Genomic DNA, 19,868 nt, shown 5'->3' with positions numbered 1-19,868 from the left:
ACGCACGATCTTGTCACCCACCCTCTCTTAGGACGGACCACAAAGGCCTACCCCAGACAGACAAACTGGGCATCCGCTTATTGTTCAGTTCAGTGACCTGGGGCCCCATGACTCCGATATCCATGATCTCAGCAGGCCTGTTCCTCGCCTGTGTCAAGATCATCAGGAACTTCCATGAGCCTCCCAAAGACCCAGCCGGCCCTACCCCAGTGCATGTCCAGGCTGCGGCCCAAGTGCAGGGATGTCCAGGCTGCAGCCCAGGTGCAGGGATGTCCAGCCTGCGGCCCAAGTGCAGGGATGTCCAGCCTGCGGCCCAAGTGCAGGGATGTCCAGGCTGCGGCCCAAGTGCAGGGATGTCCAGGCTGCGGCCCAAGTGCAGGGATGTCCAGCCTGCGGCCCAAGTGCAGGGATGTCCAGGCTGCGGCCCAAGTGCAGGGATGTCCAGCCTGCGGCCCAAGTGCAGGGATGTCCAGCCTGCGGCCCAAGTGCAGGGATGTCCAGGCTGTGGCCCAAGTACAGGGATGTCCAGGCTGTGGCCTAAGTGCAGGGAAGCAGCACTGAGCACATTTCACATTCACCCAAATTCTGAGTCCTCCCAGGCAATTAGGACTTTGCCATCCCTGATTTCCAAGGCTACAGAGGACATTTGGAATGTTCCGGTGCAAATATTTCACCATCAGCCAGCCTTGGGTCAGCCGCCACATGTGACAGCTTCACCGGCTGTCCCCAAGCTTGCAAAGCACAGGCAGCTCCTTCCCTAGTTCCCCTAGGGCAGGACCAGCCGGCGCATCCTCAGGTGGCTGTGGGAGCCAGGGTGGGTGAGCCAGGGTGTGCCAGGATGTGCCATCCCATCAGAAATGTTGGCCCCAAAGGAGCCTTGTAGGATCCCATCCCCTGGAGCCTCTGACATCGAGTGATGGCAGCTGGGCTCAGGGCAGAGTGGAGGCAGCATCTCCTGGGCAGGGATGGCAGCCGGCCCTTCTGGGCCCCTGAGCACCCTCAGTCCCCATTGTCGCCCGAGTCCCGGGCGCTCCCTGAGCTGTACACACTGGGTGGGGCATGTGCTACAGAGGTTGACACTGTGTTGTCTCCTTTAGGTGACGGTGACGTTGTAAATAATATGTATGAGCCCAACCGAGACCTGCTGGCCAGTCACAGCGCAGAGGACGAGGCCGAGGACAGTGCCATGTCGCCCATCCCTGTGGGGCCACCGTCCCCCTTCCCCACCAGCGAGGACTTCACCCCCAAGGAGGGCTCGCCGTATGAGGCCCCTGTCTACATTCCTGAAGACATTCCGATCCCACCAGACTTCGAGCTCCGCGAGTCCTCTATCCCAGGGGCTGGCCTGGGGGTCTGGGCCAAGAGGAAGATGGAAGCCGGGGAGAGGCTGGGCCCCTGCATGGTGGTGCCCCGGGCGGCGGCAAAGGAGACGGACTTCGGATGGGAGGTGAGCGATTGCGCCTGAGCATGATTGATCACGGCCATTTATCTTGTGTTCAATCTATTTATAAAGGGGAGCTGAGCAGCCACTGCCCGAGGCGGGAGGCGCGGCCAGAGAGAGCGTTCAAATGTCACATTTCCCAGCCTATTTTATCCTGCAGCTCGCCTGACGCGACGCAGAAAGCATCAGAGGTCCTCGTGGGCCACGCCCACTCTCTCCCGGAAATGTCTGTCATGAGCTCATGTCTTCAAACATCCGTGCTTCCCGCCGGATCCCAGGCGCGAACACGCCATCGCGGCAGGGCAGGGAGATTAATAGGAAGTCCCAGAACAGGCGGCTGCACTCCAGGGCTTCATTCCAGGCCAGGGCAGTGTGGAGCGGTCACAAATCATACCTGGTGGCCACGCTGCCCCGGCTGCCACCTTCCCTGCCTGCCCCGGTCAGCCAGTGGCCTAAGAGCAGCCTCAGCTTCTCCAACTCCAGGGGCACAGGCCCCATCCTGCCAGGGGGGATGGCTGGCTGTTTAAATTTTCCCACCACAACGTGACTGGCCTTGAGGGTCTGAGGCTGGCCTGGTGATCCTGCTGCAGGGGTCAGGAGAGAGGGCGTCACTGGGACGGCTCTGAGAGGGGAGCACCCAGAGCGTCCTGCCCAGGTTGTGAGGGACGCTAGGCCCCGGTGTTGGGGGCTCTCGAGTGGTCCTACGGGGACTAAGAGCCCCACTCCCCCACACAAAGTGCACTTCATGGTGGGCCCTGGCCTTTCTGCCGGCCCCACACAGCCAATTGTCAGTGGTATTTTTGGCAGGGCCCCTGCCTGGGTGGAAAATGGGAACACCAGTCGGATTCCCCCTGTGCCTCCCAGCCTCTGAAGTGCCCGGATAGAGGTGGGCTCCTCATGGGCAAATGGCCTGAGCGGGGAAGAGGACCCCCAGATGGGTGGGGGCAGGGTCCTGCGTCTTGCCCACCTGCTCTCCTGGCCGCTCGTGGCTCTGGAGAAGTCCCCAGCCAGGTCCATGCTCACTATCAGGCCTGTCCCAACTCAGATAGGCCCTGGGGAGGTTCCTGTGGCCACCAGCAGCCCTTGAGCACCTCCCTGGGCTGGGGGCATTAAGAGCCCTTTGTAAGAACACTGCCAGCCTGCGGGCCAGAGGCTGCCCGAACCCTGCAGAGCTGAGTGCATCCTCCCTGGGCAAGGAGACCAGGGCACCTTGGCAGCTCCCAGAAGGCAGATGTGGTCCTTGGTAGCTCACAGAGTCCTGTGTAGCTCCTTGTCAAGGATATAGGGGGACTCAGGAGCTGCTCCCTGAGTGTCAGCTTAAAGCCTCCCTGCCCTTTACAGTGCTGTGGGGGTCCCGGTGCCTGAAGAAACGCATGGCAGAGTCCGCAGCCGTCCAGCAGGGTTGAAGCTGCAGCTCTACGGGCAGCCCCTGTGGAATGGGTGTACCCCCCCATAGAGAGGCAGAGGACAGTCTGTGTGGGCCCAAGGTCGGGTCACCTTCGGGAGAGACTGGCCAGGGGCCAGGGGCCCCAGTGAGGCAGGACACGGAGAGAGTTTGGAGTCGAAGACCTCGGTGGAGACACTGCCCAGCTTCATGGCCCTACAGTCCCCTCATGGGACCAAGGAGAGCATTTTTCTAGCAATATTCGTCTTTGGCTGTGCAGTGGAAGTAACTTTGGCAGAAGTGGCCTGTCCCGCCCTGCGTGGTGTGTGGGAGAGGAATTCAAGGGTGTTTGTTCGTCACACTTAGAAAGGTCTGGACTGTTTAATTAGGAGGTGGCTTGTGGATGTGAGAGGTCCAGGGGCCCTGCAGGTAGCACTTTGGATGACCTTCAGGTGACTTTGTTCTTGTCTACTCTGATACAAGTTTCTATTTGCTTTTTTTTTTTTTTTTTAAAGAAAGGGCCCGTATCACGATGTCCGCATAGTGCCAGGCCCGGTGCAGGCTGCGCCGCTGCCTGCCGGTGCCTGTTGACTTTGTGGTGTGTTTATCCCGGGTGTGTGTGTACGTGAGGGAACGCGCTTTCCTCACGGCGCACCTCCCATTTCTGCAGAGGGCTTTGTTCCACGGTGGCCACCTGACAGATACCCCTCCTGCCGGCGCTTAGAAGTATTTACTCTCCCCCCCGATGCCCTCAATTGGTGCTTCCTGCGCACCCAGCAAGACCTTGCCTGACCTTGTTTTCCTTGTGAGTTCGGGCACCGACTCCCTGGCTTTGGGACCACCTTTGAGTTTTGTTGCTTCTATCAGATAGGGTGGGGGGCAGCCATGTGCGTCGGTGCCTTTGGGAGCTGACATTGGAACTGGGCAGGAAGCCACCACCTCCTCTGAGAAGGAGGGAGAGGAGGAAGCAGGGGGCGGGAATTAGGTGGCAGCCACATCTGCCTGAAATGAATGATGTCCGTCAATCAAGGAGGTTTCTCCCCACCTCCAGCCACCTCAGTTGGGGCCTGTGGGCAGGAAAACTGACATCTTCCCCTTAAGCAGCCTTCCCAGAATTTTCCACCTGTCCCGAAAGAGCTGATTGCCGTTTCCCCCTGGTTTTTGCCTTCCCTGAGGTGGCCCTAGAGGGAGAAGTGACTTGCGGGTGACTCTTTCTCTGAGGATTTCTTCCTCTTGCCAACTGCCTGGCCTGTCTTCCGAGTGCTGTGAACAGGGGCCTTAGACGGGACAGGAACACCAGGCTTCAGGGCTGGGATCCCTCTGTAGTTCCAGACATGAGAAGGACCTTCTGCTGAGTCCCCTTCCCAAGCCACTCACACCAACAAGCGGCCCTGCAAGCCCTTCCCCTCCATGCCCTGCAGTGAGCTCGGCCAGAGCAGGCCTGGGACAGAGAAAAACATGGGTGACAGCGTCACGTCAGCAGGATCCCAGGTCAGGCCTGGGACAGAGAAAAATGGGTGCTAGCATCACACCAGCCAGATCCCAGGTCAGGCCTGGGACAGCCCATGCATGCATGTCATCTCTGATGGTCCTGAATTTCATATATATAATTGTTCACTTTCACACTGGTAATTAAGTGTTACGAATCAGAGTGATTTGACTTTACTGTAATGTCCATGGTATTTATTTACCGAAAAAGAACAAGTAAAGATATTTTAGCAAAGATAAGCAAAATCTGAGAAGGATTGGTGTCATTTTGGCCTCCCTCCGTGGTGGCCAGGAGCACGGTGTTGTGGCCACTCTGAGCTCAGAAGCGGGGTTCCCCTGGAGGAGAGGGGGTTTGGGAGTGGCGTGAGCAAAGGGATCTCGCCAGGCAGCAGCCCCTGCAGGAACAGGGTGTGCATCTCTTGAAGGACAGGTTTGAAATAAAAGTCATGTGGATTATTCTTACTGTCATTTTGGGACACCATGGAAACCATTTTCTTTCTACTCTGAGAACAAAGTTTTTGTCCTGGACAATTCAATTGAAATAAAATCAGAAGGTCGAATTTCCTTTCCCTTTTTATAGCAAGAGACACAGTGCCAGGCAACACTTGGCTTTGGGATGACTGGGGAGGGTCGGGGGCTCTTCTCTCCCTGACGTGGGGCTGATGTAGATGATAGCACGACTCCCTGGGGACGAGGGACGGGGCGGGCAGCACGTGAGGCACCCACGAGCTTTGGGTTCAAGGTCGTGGGGCATCCTGACTTCAAACGGGAGATTTCTGTTAGCAACGCAGGAATGAGGCTGGGGGTCAAGAGCTGAGTTTCCTCCGGCCTCAGTCGCTGGTTAGAAGCTTGCATTCCTTCTACACTGAGGCTGACACTGACTGGGGAGGGCTGTCCCCCCCTCTCTCCCTCCTGTGTATTAGGAATAGTCACTGACTAAACCCACTTTGTTCCTCGGTGCTGTGGGGCATCCTGAGATGTGCCCTGAGTCAGATGCCCCACCCCCGACCTGGGGGCTCACTCTGTGCATGGCCGTGTGTGTGCCCCAGGGGTGTGGAAACGGCCCCCTGGGCTTCATCTCAGGGAGGGGGTTGTCAGGAAGGGCACCCAAAATTCCTGGCCTCCGCCGTCTGGACACAGCCGGGCTCAGTCTCTTCCCAAATACCACACCCCGCCTGCCACCACCGAAGCCCACCTGCCTGGAGGGAATCACCCGTGAGCACATTCGCTCTCCCTGGGGTCTGCAAAAACAATGATTTTCATCATTTGTTGAGTAAATCGTGACATTTATCATCATGCTGTTTATTTTGCTAATTAAGAGGTGGCTGCCCGGTGACAGCCCAGAGGGAGGAGGCCGTGGGTGAGGCACTGGGGAGGCCACCTGCCCCCGGCTGGGCCTTCAGCTGTGTGTCCAGGGCCCTGCAGCTCGGGGCCTGCTGGGGTGGGATCCCGAAGGACCCCCAGGGGAGGCACTGGGGGCACTTTGCTCACTGCATCCACCGCTGTCTCCTACCCAAGGTCTGCTTGTTGCTTTGTTGACTGTGTCTCCCCAGAAAGGCTCTCGAAGGCATCAGCGGCCCCGCCTGTAATCAGAACACTGATGAGTAAGTGCCTCTGCCTCTGCTGAAGAGGCCAGGTGAAAAATGTTAATGTGAATTGATGGGGTTTCAATTATTTGAAGAATGTACTGAAGTGGACGACCTCACCCCCGGTGTTATTTACTGAATATTAATGTGTGTTTATTTGTTCAATCAACAAATGCACTGTATCTGGGCCAGGGCCTGTGGGAAGCTCTAGGGTCAGCCCAGATGCCTTGGGCCACACCAATTCCCTGGCACTGCCATCATGGGACCCCCAAACCGGTGCCTCCTGGGTCCCCAGAGCCCACTGAGAGCCTTTGGCAGGGCCGGGACCTGCCAGTCTCCCCTGTGGGCCAGGAGCTACACAGCAGCCAGGGATGGGTGACAGCAAGTACAGCCTGCACTCTGAGAAGATGAGAAATGTCCTCACGTGTAATATGGAATTTTATCCCAAACGCCCAGCCTTGAAGAAAGGCAGGATTTGCAAGGAAGTAAAACCTCTTCTGTGGACACAGGCCTGTCCCCCTACATGTATTTGGAATACTGATGCTCTTCTGTTCCTGAGTGGGAGAAATGAGAAACACATTTGCAGGTCCATTTTGGTCCCAAGTGATAGGATGACGATGGAGCGGGGTGAGGGCAGCCCAGCCAGGCATCTGGCTCCCTGGGACAGCAGGAGGGACAGTGCTATCGGGCTTCACAAATGTCCATGATGGGCTTTTAAAGGCACCATGAGGCAGGCATAAAAATGCAGCACCTAGGCCGGGCATGGTGGCTCACGCCTGTAATCCCAGCATTTTGGGAGGCCAAGGCAGGTGGATCACAAGGTCAGGAGTTCGAGACCAGCCTGGCCAGCATGGTGAAACCCCGTCTCTACTAAAAATACAAAAAATTAGGTGGGTGTGGTGGTGCATGCCTGTAGTTCCAGCTACTCGGGAGGCTGAGGCAGGAGAATTGCTTGAACCCAGCAAGTGGAGGTTGCAGTGAGCTGAGATCACGCCACTGCACTCCAGTCTGGGTGACAGAGTGAGATTCCATCTCAAAAAAAAAAAAAAAAAATACAGTACCCAGAACCAGCTTCCCCACGTACCAGGGAGCACTGGAGGACCCCAAGTGCTGAGACCCAGTTCAGTCCGATGGCAGGAGGGGCAATGGCAAATTTGCTCCAGGGTGTTTGTGATGTGGCCAGGTCCACAGGGTAGGGCAGGGAATCACCCAGGCCACCCCTTCCCACACACAAACCCCAATCCCTTCTCCCTTCCTCCTGAACGTCCTCTCACCAGCAAATATTAACATGATTTGCTGCAGGAGATTGTGTGTGAGCTTGCACACACAAATAGCCCCCACAGCTTAATTTTTGCCTAAAGTCCTAGACAGAGCCTTGGCCTCTAAGGATGGGGGTCATCCGTGTCGCCAGCCCTTCTGGGCTCGGTAGCTTTTGGAGCTGGCTCTCTTGGGGCATGCAGGTTGGGTGCCTGCGGGCCTTGCTTCTCTGGGAGTTCCGGCTAGATTTTGAGCCAGAAGATCCTGGAGAGACACTTCCAGGCTCTGGATTAATGACCAGGCTCAGGGTGTTAGGAGGAGACCCTAAAGAGTCAGCCCCTCCATCCAGACCTCACGCTCTGGCCTGCTCATGTTCCGACTGGGCGATCTCTTCATGAAGGATGTGGCTTCTGGACTGGGTTTGGGGAAGTAGCAGGTCTTATTGGAGGCTCCGCCTTTCTACAGTTTTCATGGCAGTGGGCGGGGCTTGGTGCTGGTACAGGAGCTGGACTTAGACCCCTCCGTGGGTCCTGGGCTGGGGAACCAAGGTGAGCTTGGCCACAAGTCTGAGCCCAGGCAAAAGCGACCCTGTTTTAACCAAGCCTCAGCTCCTGCCCAGGAGGGATTGTAGAGGCTCCTGGGACTCTGCTTCAGTCCCTTTCAGTCCCTGTGGCCTCAAGAGCAAACAGGAAACCAAGATCAACCCAGAGACAGACACACCTGGCTGCCTTGTTGCCATAAGGACCCTCGGTGCTCAAAGTGTGGTCCCTGAGCCAGCAGTGCTGGCCTCCCTGCAGGTTTGTTGGAAATGAAGAACATTGGCCCCCCTCCCGGACTCACTGAGTAACCACATGCAATTGAGCGAGATCCCTGGTGATTCATGTGCACAGCTGAGTTTAGGAAGGACCCGGCCAGACGGCGAGTACCCAGCAGACACAGCGGCCAGACAATGAGTACCCAGCAGATGCAGTGGCCAGACGGCGAGTACCCAGCAGACGCAGAGGCCAGGCGGCGAGTACCCAGCAGACGCAGCAGCCAGACGACGAGTACCCAGCAGATGCAGCAGCTTACGAGGGGGCAGCTCTGGGTGTGTTGCAGGCATTGGGAGAGTCACCAATGTTCCCTGCAGCTGTGGAAGGATGCGCTGCCTTCCTGCCCGCCCCACCTCCAGGGCTGATCTCCTGAGGCTTCAGGCTCCTGCCCGGCCCCCAAGGGAATGGAGCGGCAGCTCCCACCAGTGCCAGGTCTAGCCATTCCTAGGAGATCTCCAGGCTGCCTCATGGCTCTGAGATTCAGGAAGAAGGGGCACCTGCCAGCCACCAGAGGCTGGTTTGAACCCAGAAGTGTTTGACATAGCCCTCCTCTGTAGAAGCAGAACTTGTGTGTCCAGCGCCCACTGCTCAGTGGGCTGGGTGCTCCCTTTGCACCCCTGGAGCTGTCCACAGCCATGGACCTCCGGACTCTCCATCCCATCCGGCTCTGGGGAACCCCAGGATGGCAGGCAAGGAAGGCTCAACCCAGGGAGCTCCCACGGCTCAGGCATATTCTGAGAAGTGCGCCCACCCAGCCAGGGAGGAGGTGCAAGCCCCCGCCCCCCAACAATGTCGCTGAGTGGGTAGAAAAATATAAGAGTGAGTACCCCTCCCACATGTCGGTCTGTACTGGGGGAGAGGGTGGTCAGGAAAGCTCCCAAGTCTTTCCCGGGTGTCTGAGACCAGAGGGCAGAGGCTGGGGGCTGCGGGCTCCCCTTCACTGCGTGTTGGTGTCGCCTGGGGAGCATGGGAAATACAGGTGCCAGGCCTGCCTCGGAGATGCTGGGCTGGGGCCAGGGAGGGCGACCAACCTCCCTGTTTGCCCAGGAACGTCCCAGTGTCAGACCCGAAGTCCTGGCACACCCCTCGGGCATCAGGCATGTGAAAACTCCCAGGAGATCCTAATTTACGGCCTGGTCCCAGAGCAGCTGACCTAGAAAGGAGGAGTGGAGAGCCCGCCTGGATGTCCTGTCTGGCACCTGCACCAGACTGCCCGGCAAGGGACAGGTGGGAGGGCTGAGGAACAAGGGTTCCCAAAGCACTCATCCGGCCTTCCACAATGCTCAGTGCACGCTGAGGGGCTATTTAGGATGGTTGTTGAGGGCATTTAGTCACTCAGCAGACGACTGGCTCATCTCGGTCCTGCAGAGGTGTTCACTGGTACCTCCCGGTGCAGGGCGCTTCCTTCTGTCTCTCCCGTGCCCCTTTCACCCTGGAGCTGAGCCCCGCCATGAGCCCTCCTTGTTGGCCTGCTGTGGGGGCAGCCGGTGCTCATTGGCTGAGCTCTTAGATCACCCTATTATGCCTTATCCTTTAAATTCCAACAGAGGGGAAGGGGCAGACCACATCAGGTGCTGGGGACCTCGGCATAGGCTGGAGTCTCAGGGAGGGAGGCTGGGGCAGGTCTGATAATATCAAGGTTGGACACTGCGGCATCCGGCTACCGTCTCCCCACCACACACCACCGTCTCCCCGCCACACGCCACCGTCTGATCGCCACACATTAGGACTTGGTATTCTCAGTCCCACATTTTATCATCTAAACGCCAAAACTCGTTCCTGGTCTGCCCTTTCTCTCCAAGGTTCCCAGACACACGCTCCACTGCCCAGGCCACCCCCACGGTTGGGTGGGCTCGGCCCTGGCATGTGGCCTGGCTCTGGGCGCCTCTGCTGCTCCACTCTGCGTGGAGAGTTCTGCGTGAGGCCAGGAAGCTCAGCCGTGCTTCCCCACTCAGGAGCTTCTGGATATTTCTATGGAGGCCTAACATGGCACGTCTAAAACCGTGAGCGCGCCGGCCAGTGGATGCTCTGAGGAGTGTTCCCGTGGAGCCAGCACCCTGCAGCCCGGCGAGGCACACAGTATGGGGATTTGGAGAGAGACGGGGCCCTGTGGGATGGTGCGGAGCCTGAGGCCACCATGGGGACAGGGATGCAGAGAAACCCACGGGCCTCGGCATTGCTCTGGGAGCAGCCAGCAGTGCCGTGAAGGAGTCACAGCACAGGCCTCCCATTTCCCCTGGCACCGTGACATCAGCCCTAGACGTTTTTAGCCCAAGAATGCCATGAAATCCTGCACTATCTTCGGCCCGGCTCGGAGGCACGGGTATATAAGGAATTTTAGAAAAAAGGACAGAGAATGACTAAGAATACCTCCCTGATAGCTCTCCTTTACTTCCTTAAGGGGTAATAACTCCGCTGCAGCCCAGCAGAGGGGACTTTCTTTAAATAGAGCATTCTGATTCACAAGCGAAAAAGGAAATAAATATTTTCTTTTCATATTCGAGAGACATCTATGAATACCAACTTCTTAAATAGTATTTTGCCAATCGCATCCCAAACGCCCCGCCCCCCTGTCCCAGTGACACCCAGAGCCCACCCTTACTCAGGAACCGGCCGCTTGTATCAGGAGACCTGAAAACATCATCAGGGCTGCCAGCCTGAAAACGTCTTTAGGGTTTTGCCAGAAGCAGGAGGGAGAAGGGCTTCTGCGTGGGGGCGTGGCCCAGCCTCCCCCTAGGTCCCTCAAGGATCCCTGTGACAACAGGGTGCTCTGGAGCCTCCTGCCCTTTTCCTTCCTCCCTTTCTTTTGGACATGAAGGGAGTGTGACAGAGGCATGTGGCCTCTGTGTGGGCCTGGTGGGCACCTGTCATGTGCCCTGGTCTCTGTGAGGCTCTGTCTACACTGGGACCCTCCCAGCTGTGCTGTGATTAGGACACAGCCACCCTCGCTCTGACAGGGGAACCTGGGGCTGAGAAGGAAGAAATAGCTCCCAGCCCCCAGGTTTGTCCACGCAGGGGCCTGGAGGCAGGTGTGGGTCCCACTCAGTGACCCCGGCAGGAGCTCACTGGGGGCAGCCAGGCTCCCGCCAGGTGGGAGAGGCACAGGTGAGCTCCAGCAGGGGCGGGAGCTGGGCCCAGACCCGGTTCCTGCCCGCACTAACAGCATGTAGGTGGGCAGTCTCAACTCTGTGCCTTGCAGGCCGATTGCCTGGGCCCAGCGCCTCGTGCTCCTGCCTGAACATGGCTCTGTCCTCTGCAGGTCCCTGACCTAGCCGGGCCCTGGAACTTGACTTCACTACAGCCGATGGCCCTCTCTGGGCTTGGGGGAATTCTGTGTCGTAAACATGACCTCAGCCCCACTTTTTCTTAGGAGCTGCTGTCCCCTTGTTTGAAAGCAGGTCCCAAACGCAGCCCCATGGGCCCTTGTGGGGCCTGAGAATGCTGGCGGCACTTGGCAGGGAGTGAGGCTCATCACCGGGTGCCCCTGCCTGAAGCTGGGGTTCTGGAGTGACCCCAGGGTGCCCGTGGCCCCAGAGATGGGTTCAGCCAGGAAGCGTATGGGTTCCTGACCCAGGTGGTCAGCCTGTGAGACCCCCACCCAATTACAGGCCCCATTCTCTACCTACTGGCTTAGAGTTCCTGGGGTAGGTCCCAGGAGTCTGCGTTCTAAGAAGCAATCATTGTGGGGCACTTGGAGGACTCCAGCCCAGGAGGAGGCCCTGGGAAAGGGGCCCACCCTGAACTTCCTTCCTCCCCTACCCATGGGAGCCCAGAGAGGCTTTTCCTGAAGGTGCAGAGGCTGATGGGTAGCAGCAGATCCTTTCCTGACCACAGGCCTCAGCAGGGCAGGTGGAAGGAGCAGAAGCTGGGGCTGCGAAGAGGAGGGCGCCTGGGGCCACTGGGGGACCCCACTGTTGCCCAGGGGGGTCTGTGCAGCCGCTGAGGCGGGGGGGTGGGCTTCACACCACCGGCTCATCAGCATGGCTACCGTCCCCGGCCACAGCTGCACAGGGTGGCCTGAGGCTAACCAGCCATGCGCCCCCTGGGCATGGAGTGATGGCTAAGATAGGAGGGGCTCCTTGTCACACCTGAGTCCCACTTGGGGCATCACCATCTCCTCGCCCTCCCAGTGCAGTTATGAGCTGGGCCCCAGGGAGGGAAAGAGTCATATGGGACCATGGGCTGGGTGGACCCAGGACAAGAGCCCAGGGTCCCGACCCCCAGGCAGGCCCTTTCTGCCCCTGCAGCTCCCGGACGTCGGCTGTGAGCAGGGCAGGCCCCTCCTTCCTGTGTGCCCCCAGCCATCACAGCGGCCCCAGCTTGTCATGGGCACTCAGTCCGTTTGTCCCTTGGGTGATCCTACAGCCTTGGCATCCTGGAGGAGCGTGCCCCATGAGCCAGGCAGGGCTGGCACAGGCCTGAGAGGCAGCTCATTCGCCTCTGGTGCCTTCACCCACAGTGCGGTCCCTGCAAGGCTGTGCTGGGATTAGCTTTGTGCTGCCAGGCGGTAGGCCTCCGAGGGCGGCAGGAAGCAACTGGACCACTAAGACTGAAGAATCTACAGTACAGATCATTTGCACTTGACATCTTTTAATTTTGAGTAATTTCCCAGCAGCAGGCTTCGCAGGGAGCAGAATGGGTGGGGAGGGCGGCCCCTCCTGAGGGTGGGCGGCTGTGGCCTGGTGGCTCCCTGGAGAGGCCTCCTGAGGCCTGTGGGCCAGCTCCTGGGTGGCCCTCCCTCCCCTGGGTCAGACACAGGTCCCACGCGTTCCAGGCCACAGAGGTCTCCCTGGGTCAGGGACGAGGGTCAGGGGATGAGCACATGAACCTCGTGCTCCTCAGGGGGCAGCGACAGGTCCCACTGCCCTCCCGCCAGGCCTGGCTGCTGGTCAGAGCTTCTCCTGTGGCAGGAATTCTCATGGGCCGGGTCATCAGCTGGGGTAGGAATATGCTCTCAGGGTGTTACGGGCCACCTTGGCCTCAGAGATGAGGGTGATGCAACTGCTCAGAGGCCCGCTGAGGGGCAGTGACCTGAGGACCACCCCTGTGGGCTGCCTGTCTCTGCTGCCTCCTGCACGCGGGTAGAATCTGCTCAGGGCAGGGGTGGGCACTCCATGCGTTCTCTGGACGCCCGAGCTGCAGTGTGGCTGGGTTGCTGTGGTTGAAGGCACCTGCCTTAAGGGGCCAGGTCGGCGCAGGGCAGCGTCTCTCTGGGGTGAAGAGTTTATCTGAGTGCCTAAGAGAAGGCCCTTTGGAGAATGGCTGCAAACTGGCACCCTTGCTGCATGAAGGGTTTGTTCTGCGTGGCCTTGGCTGGGCCTTTCCTATCGTTTAGAACATATGTGAGTAGAATTGCCTCAAAGTGACTATTCTCACTCAGCTGCCAGGGTGCCATGAGTGTGTCTGCTGTGCAGGGGAGCGTGATCTCTTCTTGCTTTTGCAGCTCCAGGCCCACCTGGAGTGCTTGGCGTGGCACTGGGCCGTGGCCTCCTGGGAGGTGTGGGCAGCACCACCGTGCTTTCCAGGGAGCTGGCTTGGTGAGTGGGCCCCACTCTCCCCTGCCGCATGAAGAACGGCACCAGCCTCCAGCAGTAGCCGCCCAGGAGCTCTCGTGCATCCACTCTGGTCCTCTGGTCCCGGCTGCGCCTCTTGCACCAGGCTGGGGCAGGGATTACCGGCCCCATGCAGGCTGCGGGAACCCCCTTTGTCTGGCTTTCGGCAGAGTCGGCAGAGTTCCTTCCTTCTGGGCTAATGCCCAGTTTAATTGTACATCCCATTGTGTCGTCTCTGTTCAATCATGTTCAAAAATACCTACGTCCACTCCGTTCCCATTTAGATCTCTCTAAAGTCCATTCCGGCTTATCAGCACCGTAATTTCACGAGCAGAGCTAAGATTTCTGCCATTTAGGCCCCAGGCATTGTCTGTCGCGGCAGCAGCTGAGATAAACCCTCACCCAGAACAAAGTCGAAATGACCTTTTACAAGTAGAAGCGGCCTTGTTTCCCTCTAGACTAATTTATCAGCCTTCGTTTCAGCCCTGGCGCTCAGCAGAGGCTGGAGAGAGTGCTGTGCGGGGTGGGGGCGGAGGGGGATTAGGATGCTTGGTTGCTCCGCAGTTTCAACAGGCACCTCTGGATCCACGGGGACAGAAGCTGCCAATGGCCATGGGGTGCCGCCGAGGAGTTTGCCCATGGGCGGGGAGCCATAGCCAGGTGTGCCCCAAAGAGCGTGGGGGTCTCAGGGCCTGGGGCAGGGGCACAAAAATAAAACCTTGTGTGAAAACAACGAGCCAGGCTGGAAATACGTGAACATAAGCAACGTGAAATGGCCGGGCCTCCGGGCCCTCTTGCCGGTGCGTCTCTGCTGAGCTTCTTGGTAACAGCTCACATGTTCCACCTACAGAGGCTGGCCAGCTCAGTCCGCCCCTTCCTGCCCACCCCAGGAACAGGAATCTCTAGGCAGAAAGAAGGGAGGAGAGGCTGCTCAGGCTCCTAGGTCAGCCAAAGTCCCATTTCCAGAAGGTTCCAGTTGCCCTGGCTCCTGGAGCTACGTTTGCACTGGAGCTGCCGGGCGCCCTCGAAGCATCCTCGTCCCATGGGGTGGGCCTCTGATGAGCCTGTCTAGTGCATGAGGAATCGCTGAGGGCTGAGAAGCGCCAGTCTCGCTCGGCTAAGAGCCCCAGCTGCACTCGAGTCCCAAGGGGCCCTCGGGGGCAAGACGCCTCTCTGCTGGCCTTTGATGCCTGCCCACATGGACACGAGCACCATGCTGTCTTCCTGGAGAGACCACGGTGGACCTTGTCTCGAGTCTGAGCTCTCAGAGGTGACCCTGCCCCTCAAGGGCTCCAGGACAGCTGTGCAGTGATCCCAGGACAGGGATGTCCTTGTGTTCCGTCTCTCTCCCCCCACCAGGGGAATGCAGAGGCTCCAGGCATCCCAGGGCCTTGCTGGGGAAGGGACCTCACTTCCTCCTGGTGCACACGGGTGAACGCTGAGATATCAGACTGGAGGTAAACATGGGACCTTCTTCATTGTATCCCAGCGCAGAGGCTGAGGCTCAGCTGTCTTTCCAGTAGGGGCAACAATCCCGGTGATGACTGCCCAGGGCCTGAGGGGCAGAGACTGTCCTCACAGCCGCTGAGTCAAGGGCCTGGGGAGAGGGGCCTGGGGGTCTGGCCTGCCGGACAAGGCTGCCATGGATGGGGGCTGAAGCCTGCACACCCATAGAAAACCACGGTCTCCACCAAGGCCCTTAGGTGGGGCCCTCCTTTAGGCTTAAAGTGGATTTTAAAACAGCCTGGAAGTCCTGCGTGGGATCTGAAGAACAACTAAAGTATCCCTGGCGCACGTGGCCCTCCTGGAAATGCAGAGAGTGCTGCTTGTCCTACCTTCCGCCAAGTGGACAGGGCATGGGAGTCATGAGGCGAGTGTCTCCTGCACCTGATCCCAGCCTCCACCCCGATGATGCTGCCTGTGGACTCAGCACAGAGCTTCAGACCTGACCACGGGCGCAGAAGACGAGAACAAGAGCCGAACCGGGGACAGAGGAGGAAGAGAGGAGGAAGAGGAGCAGGAAGGAGGAAGGAGGGAGAGGAGGGAGAAGAGGAGGAGGAAGAGGAGGGGGAGGAAGGGGAAGAGGAGGAGGAAGAGGAGGGGTGAGGAAGGGGAAGAGGAGGAGGACAGCTGAGAGCTGTGCAGGGTCACCCCTTAGCCGGAGTGGGGACTCCGGGCAAGGCCAGCTGCCCAAATGACTGAAGTCTGATGGCAGAAGGACATCACGACCCCTTCGTTTTGGGAGCATAGACCACGTTGCCTTCTTTTGAGGAGGACAGGGATGGAAAAAGGGATCTGGGCTGCATTTTGATAAAAGCCTTCAAACTCCATTCATATGATCATAGGAGCTGGGGGGCTGAAGAAAAATGTGTTTCTCTTGTCTCTAAAATTCGCTTTGTCATGGGGATTACTTCAATTGCACTGACTTGAAGCTCGCACAAAGATGAACAAGATGCGGCCTCAGCGCTCGGAGGCGGGTGTCCAGTCCACAGAGAGGCGGCCTTGGAGTCCAGTAGTCCAAGCCATGGGAGCCAGCCTCACCCTGGCCCCACACCAGAGCTCCCACCACAGGGCCCAGCCTCCTGCTCACTGGGATATTCCCTCATGAGACCTGGGCCCTTGCAGTCATCAGGAATGATGTCAGCTGTGGGGAGGACAGGAGGGCCACCCGGGGCAGCTGCCCTCTGAGGGACTTTGTCCTCCTGAGCTTGGCCTTGGGGACTGGGAGCCCTGGCTCTGACATTTCTCCAGTGACCCCTGGCAGGTCGGGGACCCCAGCCACTTCCAGCACCTGCAGGGCAGGACCTCCCCATTTGGATGCTGGTGACACATTCTTCAGCTGGAGCCGAGTAGGGTCGTGTCTGCCCTGCTTTCACGGCCTCTCTTTCTACCTGGGGTTGGTGTCTCCCGCCCACTTCTGTGTTCACTGCTGAGCCCGCGGCTTCCCAGATCCCATATGAGCTTAGGCGCTGACTCCACCTCTCGGTGCGACCTCCAAGTGGAGCCTTTGAGTAAGGGGTCCGGCTCTTGTAGGTTTCTTGCTTCAGTGGTGCCCATACATAATGGTGGGTCCCACACGTCCATGAGGCAGGGGACACCCTCACAGTGGAGAGGTCCCCACTGCCTTCCAGGGTTAGGAGGGCTTTCCACCTGCCTCAGGAGGGAAAGCACATCCAGGAAGCAGCGCCAACGTCCTTGGAGACACCCCCTGAAGGTGTGCAAAGGGCAGCCTGGCCTTGCCCCTTCACCCATGTGACCTCATGGTAGACCTTCATCCTCTTGGCATTACATGAGGGGAAACTGAGCCTGGGAAAGAGCACACAATGCTGCTGATGGAGCAGCTGTGACCAGGACGTCAGGTGTCAGCTGCAGACTGGAGGGCCTCCTGCTTCCCCCATCTTCAGGGAGCAGGTGCATCCTTCATGCTGGGGGAGGCTGGGGGAGGCTGGGGGAGGCTGGGGAAGCCTGGGAGAGGCTGGGGAAGCCTGGGGAAGCCTGGGGGAGGCTGGGGAAGGCTGGGGGAGGCTGGGGGAACTTGGCTGTCCTGCGGGGCCCCTGTGCACTGGACTTTGCCGAGAGGCAGGGATGGGTCAGGGCTCAGTTCCCTTGGTCACAGGCAACTTCAGAATCCTAGGAGAGCAGACACCTGCTTGAGCCTAAGTAGGCCTTTTGCATTTTTGCTCTCTGGCTGCGCTGCCCATGTCCCCTTAAGGGTCTGCAGGTGAGGGATGGTGTGTGCCATCTAAAGGTGAGGGATGGTGTGTGCCTTCTGCATGCTCCTGTTTCCTCCTTTTCAACCTAGTAGCTTTGTGAGGTTTTCGAAAAGCGATGTGCAGGTTTTTGAGATGCCTGCATCACAGAGCCGGGGCCCTGGCACCACAGAAAGAGGAGGATGGCTCAGACTCAGGCTCACAGATGCTGCTGAGACCTTGAGCAAGCCATCGTGGCCTCTGGGCCTCAGTTTCCCCACCTGCTAAATGAGGAACTAAGAGAAGCATCTTGCTGGCCCCACCCAACTCCAGCCTGTGGTCTGAGTACTCTGATAGCCAAGAGGCGCAGACATGAAGAACCGGGCGGTTGGTGGCGGGGAAGGACTTTTCTTTGACGGAATCTGAAGAAAGTGGATGATTTTCCACTGGTCATACCCTTGCTCCCAGCCTGGAAGCTGTGTTCTCCCAAACTGGCATTCTTCATCCCTGATGAATTTGCTGTCATGTGGGGTCACCAAGATAAAGCAGAGCAATTGCACGCCACCCCCACCCCCGGGCTGAGGTGGAAAAGCCACTCTCTGAGAACCTTGTCATCTGTTGCTTTGCTGATTTTCTCAAAGAAGTTAGGCTGTGGGTGGTGGGGGGCCAGGGCTTTGGCGGTCATCCTTGAGCTGGTTGCGTCCCACGCCGCAGGTGGATTTAGTGAATGATGAGGCACTCTGAGAAAGTTACCTTGCCACCCACACAACCGTTGAGTTCTCATTCTGTGTTTGTGTTCTAATAAACCAGCTTAGGTGAATGAAGAGTGAAAAGTACCTGGCACGCTGCTGTGACTGAGAGGCAGATGCTTATGAGCCCGTATTAGGGCCGTAGGGGTGCTGCCGCAAGGTGCCACGTGCTGCATGGCCTGCCCATGAGATAGCAGGTCCGGAGACCAGAAGCCCCTGATGGAGGTGTTGGCCTCGCTCCTGTAGAACCCAGTGGGGTGGGGTCCGTGCGTTTCTCTCCCCGGGGGGGCAGGGTGTGCTGCAAATCTTCCCCATGCTTTGGCTTGCAGACACAGCCCCTTCGAGGTCTCTGGATTTATCTTCACGTGGCTCCTTCCTGCATATGCATCTGTGTCCACATGTCCCCTTTGGGTAAAGATATTAGCCATACTGGATTCAGACCACCCTACCTGTGTTAACTCATCACATCTGCCAAGACACCGTTTCCAACTCGGGCCACATTCTCAGGTCCTGGAGGTGAAGGCTTCAGCAGGTGAATTCAGGGGGACACAATTTACATAGATCCCTTAGACATCAACTATCTGGGCGTGGGCATTTCCAGGTATAGCAGGTGACAGAAGGCGGTGCCCCAGTGCACACCTGATCCCCACGTCCCTGAAGCAAATGCTGGCACCCGAGACCTCCCAGACAGGCCCCCTCTGGGGACTCAAAGGGGACCACACCGGGATCAGGAAGGGAGATGTGTAGGTCCAGAAGTGATTAGAACTCAGGGCCAGTGACATATGAACGGTGGTGCCAACCCACGTCTTAACAGTAAGATGCCTTTTTGAGGCTGGCGTTTTTAGCCAATTCCAGTATTTTCCATTTGGAGATAATGTTAGTGAAATAAACATCAGAGCAGACTTGGCCGCTCACAGATACCCGTGCCCCTGTGGTGTGTGTGGGTGTGACTTCCACAGATGAAACGTCTGTGTGGGGGGAGGGCAGTGGAAATTGGGGTAACTGGACCCCGCCTGCTCCCCGGAGGGCTCCCACAACTTTCAGACAGAAAAAAAAAATTGGTTTGGAGGTAAAATGACGTCATGTGAACATTTCAAACATGGGAAGGAATCCCACACTGATCCCTACATTTCCTAGCGAGGGAACCTTACCGTCCCAGAGACACACACCGTCCTGGAAGAGCAGCGGCCACCAGGGAAGTCTCCGAATTCCTTCTAGCCCTGCCCCTGTCCCAAGGGAGCCCGTGGCTCAGTTTCTGAACCAGTGTGTGGGTGAGGTTTTCGGAATGCCGACAGCTCGGCTGCTCCTTTATTTGTAGTTTTAAAAGTCTTCTTTGAGGATGGTGTGGGCTTTCAGAAGCCAGGCCAACAGCCTGACTTTGCGTGTACATAGACGTGTGACTACGATCGTGTGTTCTGCCTTCAGCCCGACCGGCCCTGGGTTTGCGAACCTGTGGCTATGGGGCGATCTCCCTGATTGGCCCCAGGTTTGTGGACCTGCGGCTGTGGGTTGCTCGCCCTTGAAGGCCCTTGGGAGTACAATTCAAAAACGAAATGGTTAAAAAATGGGCGGGCAGGCAGGAAAGGAGTGGAGGGATAGGAGCCCAGCGGTTGGCTAATTGGAGAGTGGGACCCCCGTTGGGGGGGGCCCTCGCCGGGACAATGTGCTCCGAATGGGGAGCTGGGAAGGCCCCGCGGGATTGTTATCGAATTAGTTGAAGTCAGAAGTCCCCTGAATGGGGTAAAGAAGGGAAGGGGAAACGCAGGCCCGGGTATAATGCGGCCTAAATGAGGGCCCCATTCACTGCCCGTGAAAGGCTCCCGTCCCCTTCCCGGGAAGGGTGGGCAAGTTCACTTTTGTTTGGTGGGGGCGGGGCTGCTCTCAGAGTATGTTCTTACCTAGAGCCGGGG

At 58.2% G+C, this 19,868-nt stretch overlaps 1 protein-coding gene across 1 annotated transcript in view; it reads left to right on the top strand.

Annotated features, from left to right (window-relative positions):
• PRDM16 (PR/SET domain 16) overlaps positions 1-19,868 on the top strand; it is a 360,059-nt gene that overhangs the window by 114,261 nt on the left and 225,930 nt on the right. The window contains exon 2 of the mRNA XM_055261783.2: positions 1,098-1,447. Within this exon, the coding sequence (XP_055117758.1) occupies positions 1,098-1,447 (350 nt within the window). The remainder of the gene's footprint in view (positions 1-1,097; positions 1,448-19,868) is intronic.

This window comes from Symphalangus syndactylus, chromosome 22, assembly GCF_028878055.3.
Source record: "Symphalangus syndactylus isolate Jambi chromosome 22, NHGRI_mSymSyn1-v2.1_pri, whole genome shotgun sequence".
Classification (NCBI taxonomy): domain Eukaryota; kingdom Metazoa; phylum Chordata; class Mammalia; order Primates; family Hylobatidae; genus Symphalangus; species Symphalangus syndactylus.
Note: the sequence above shows the minus strand (reverse complement) of the source record. Positions and strands in the feature narration are given on the sequence as shown.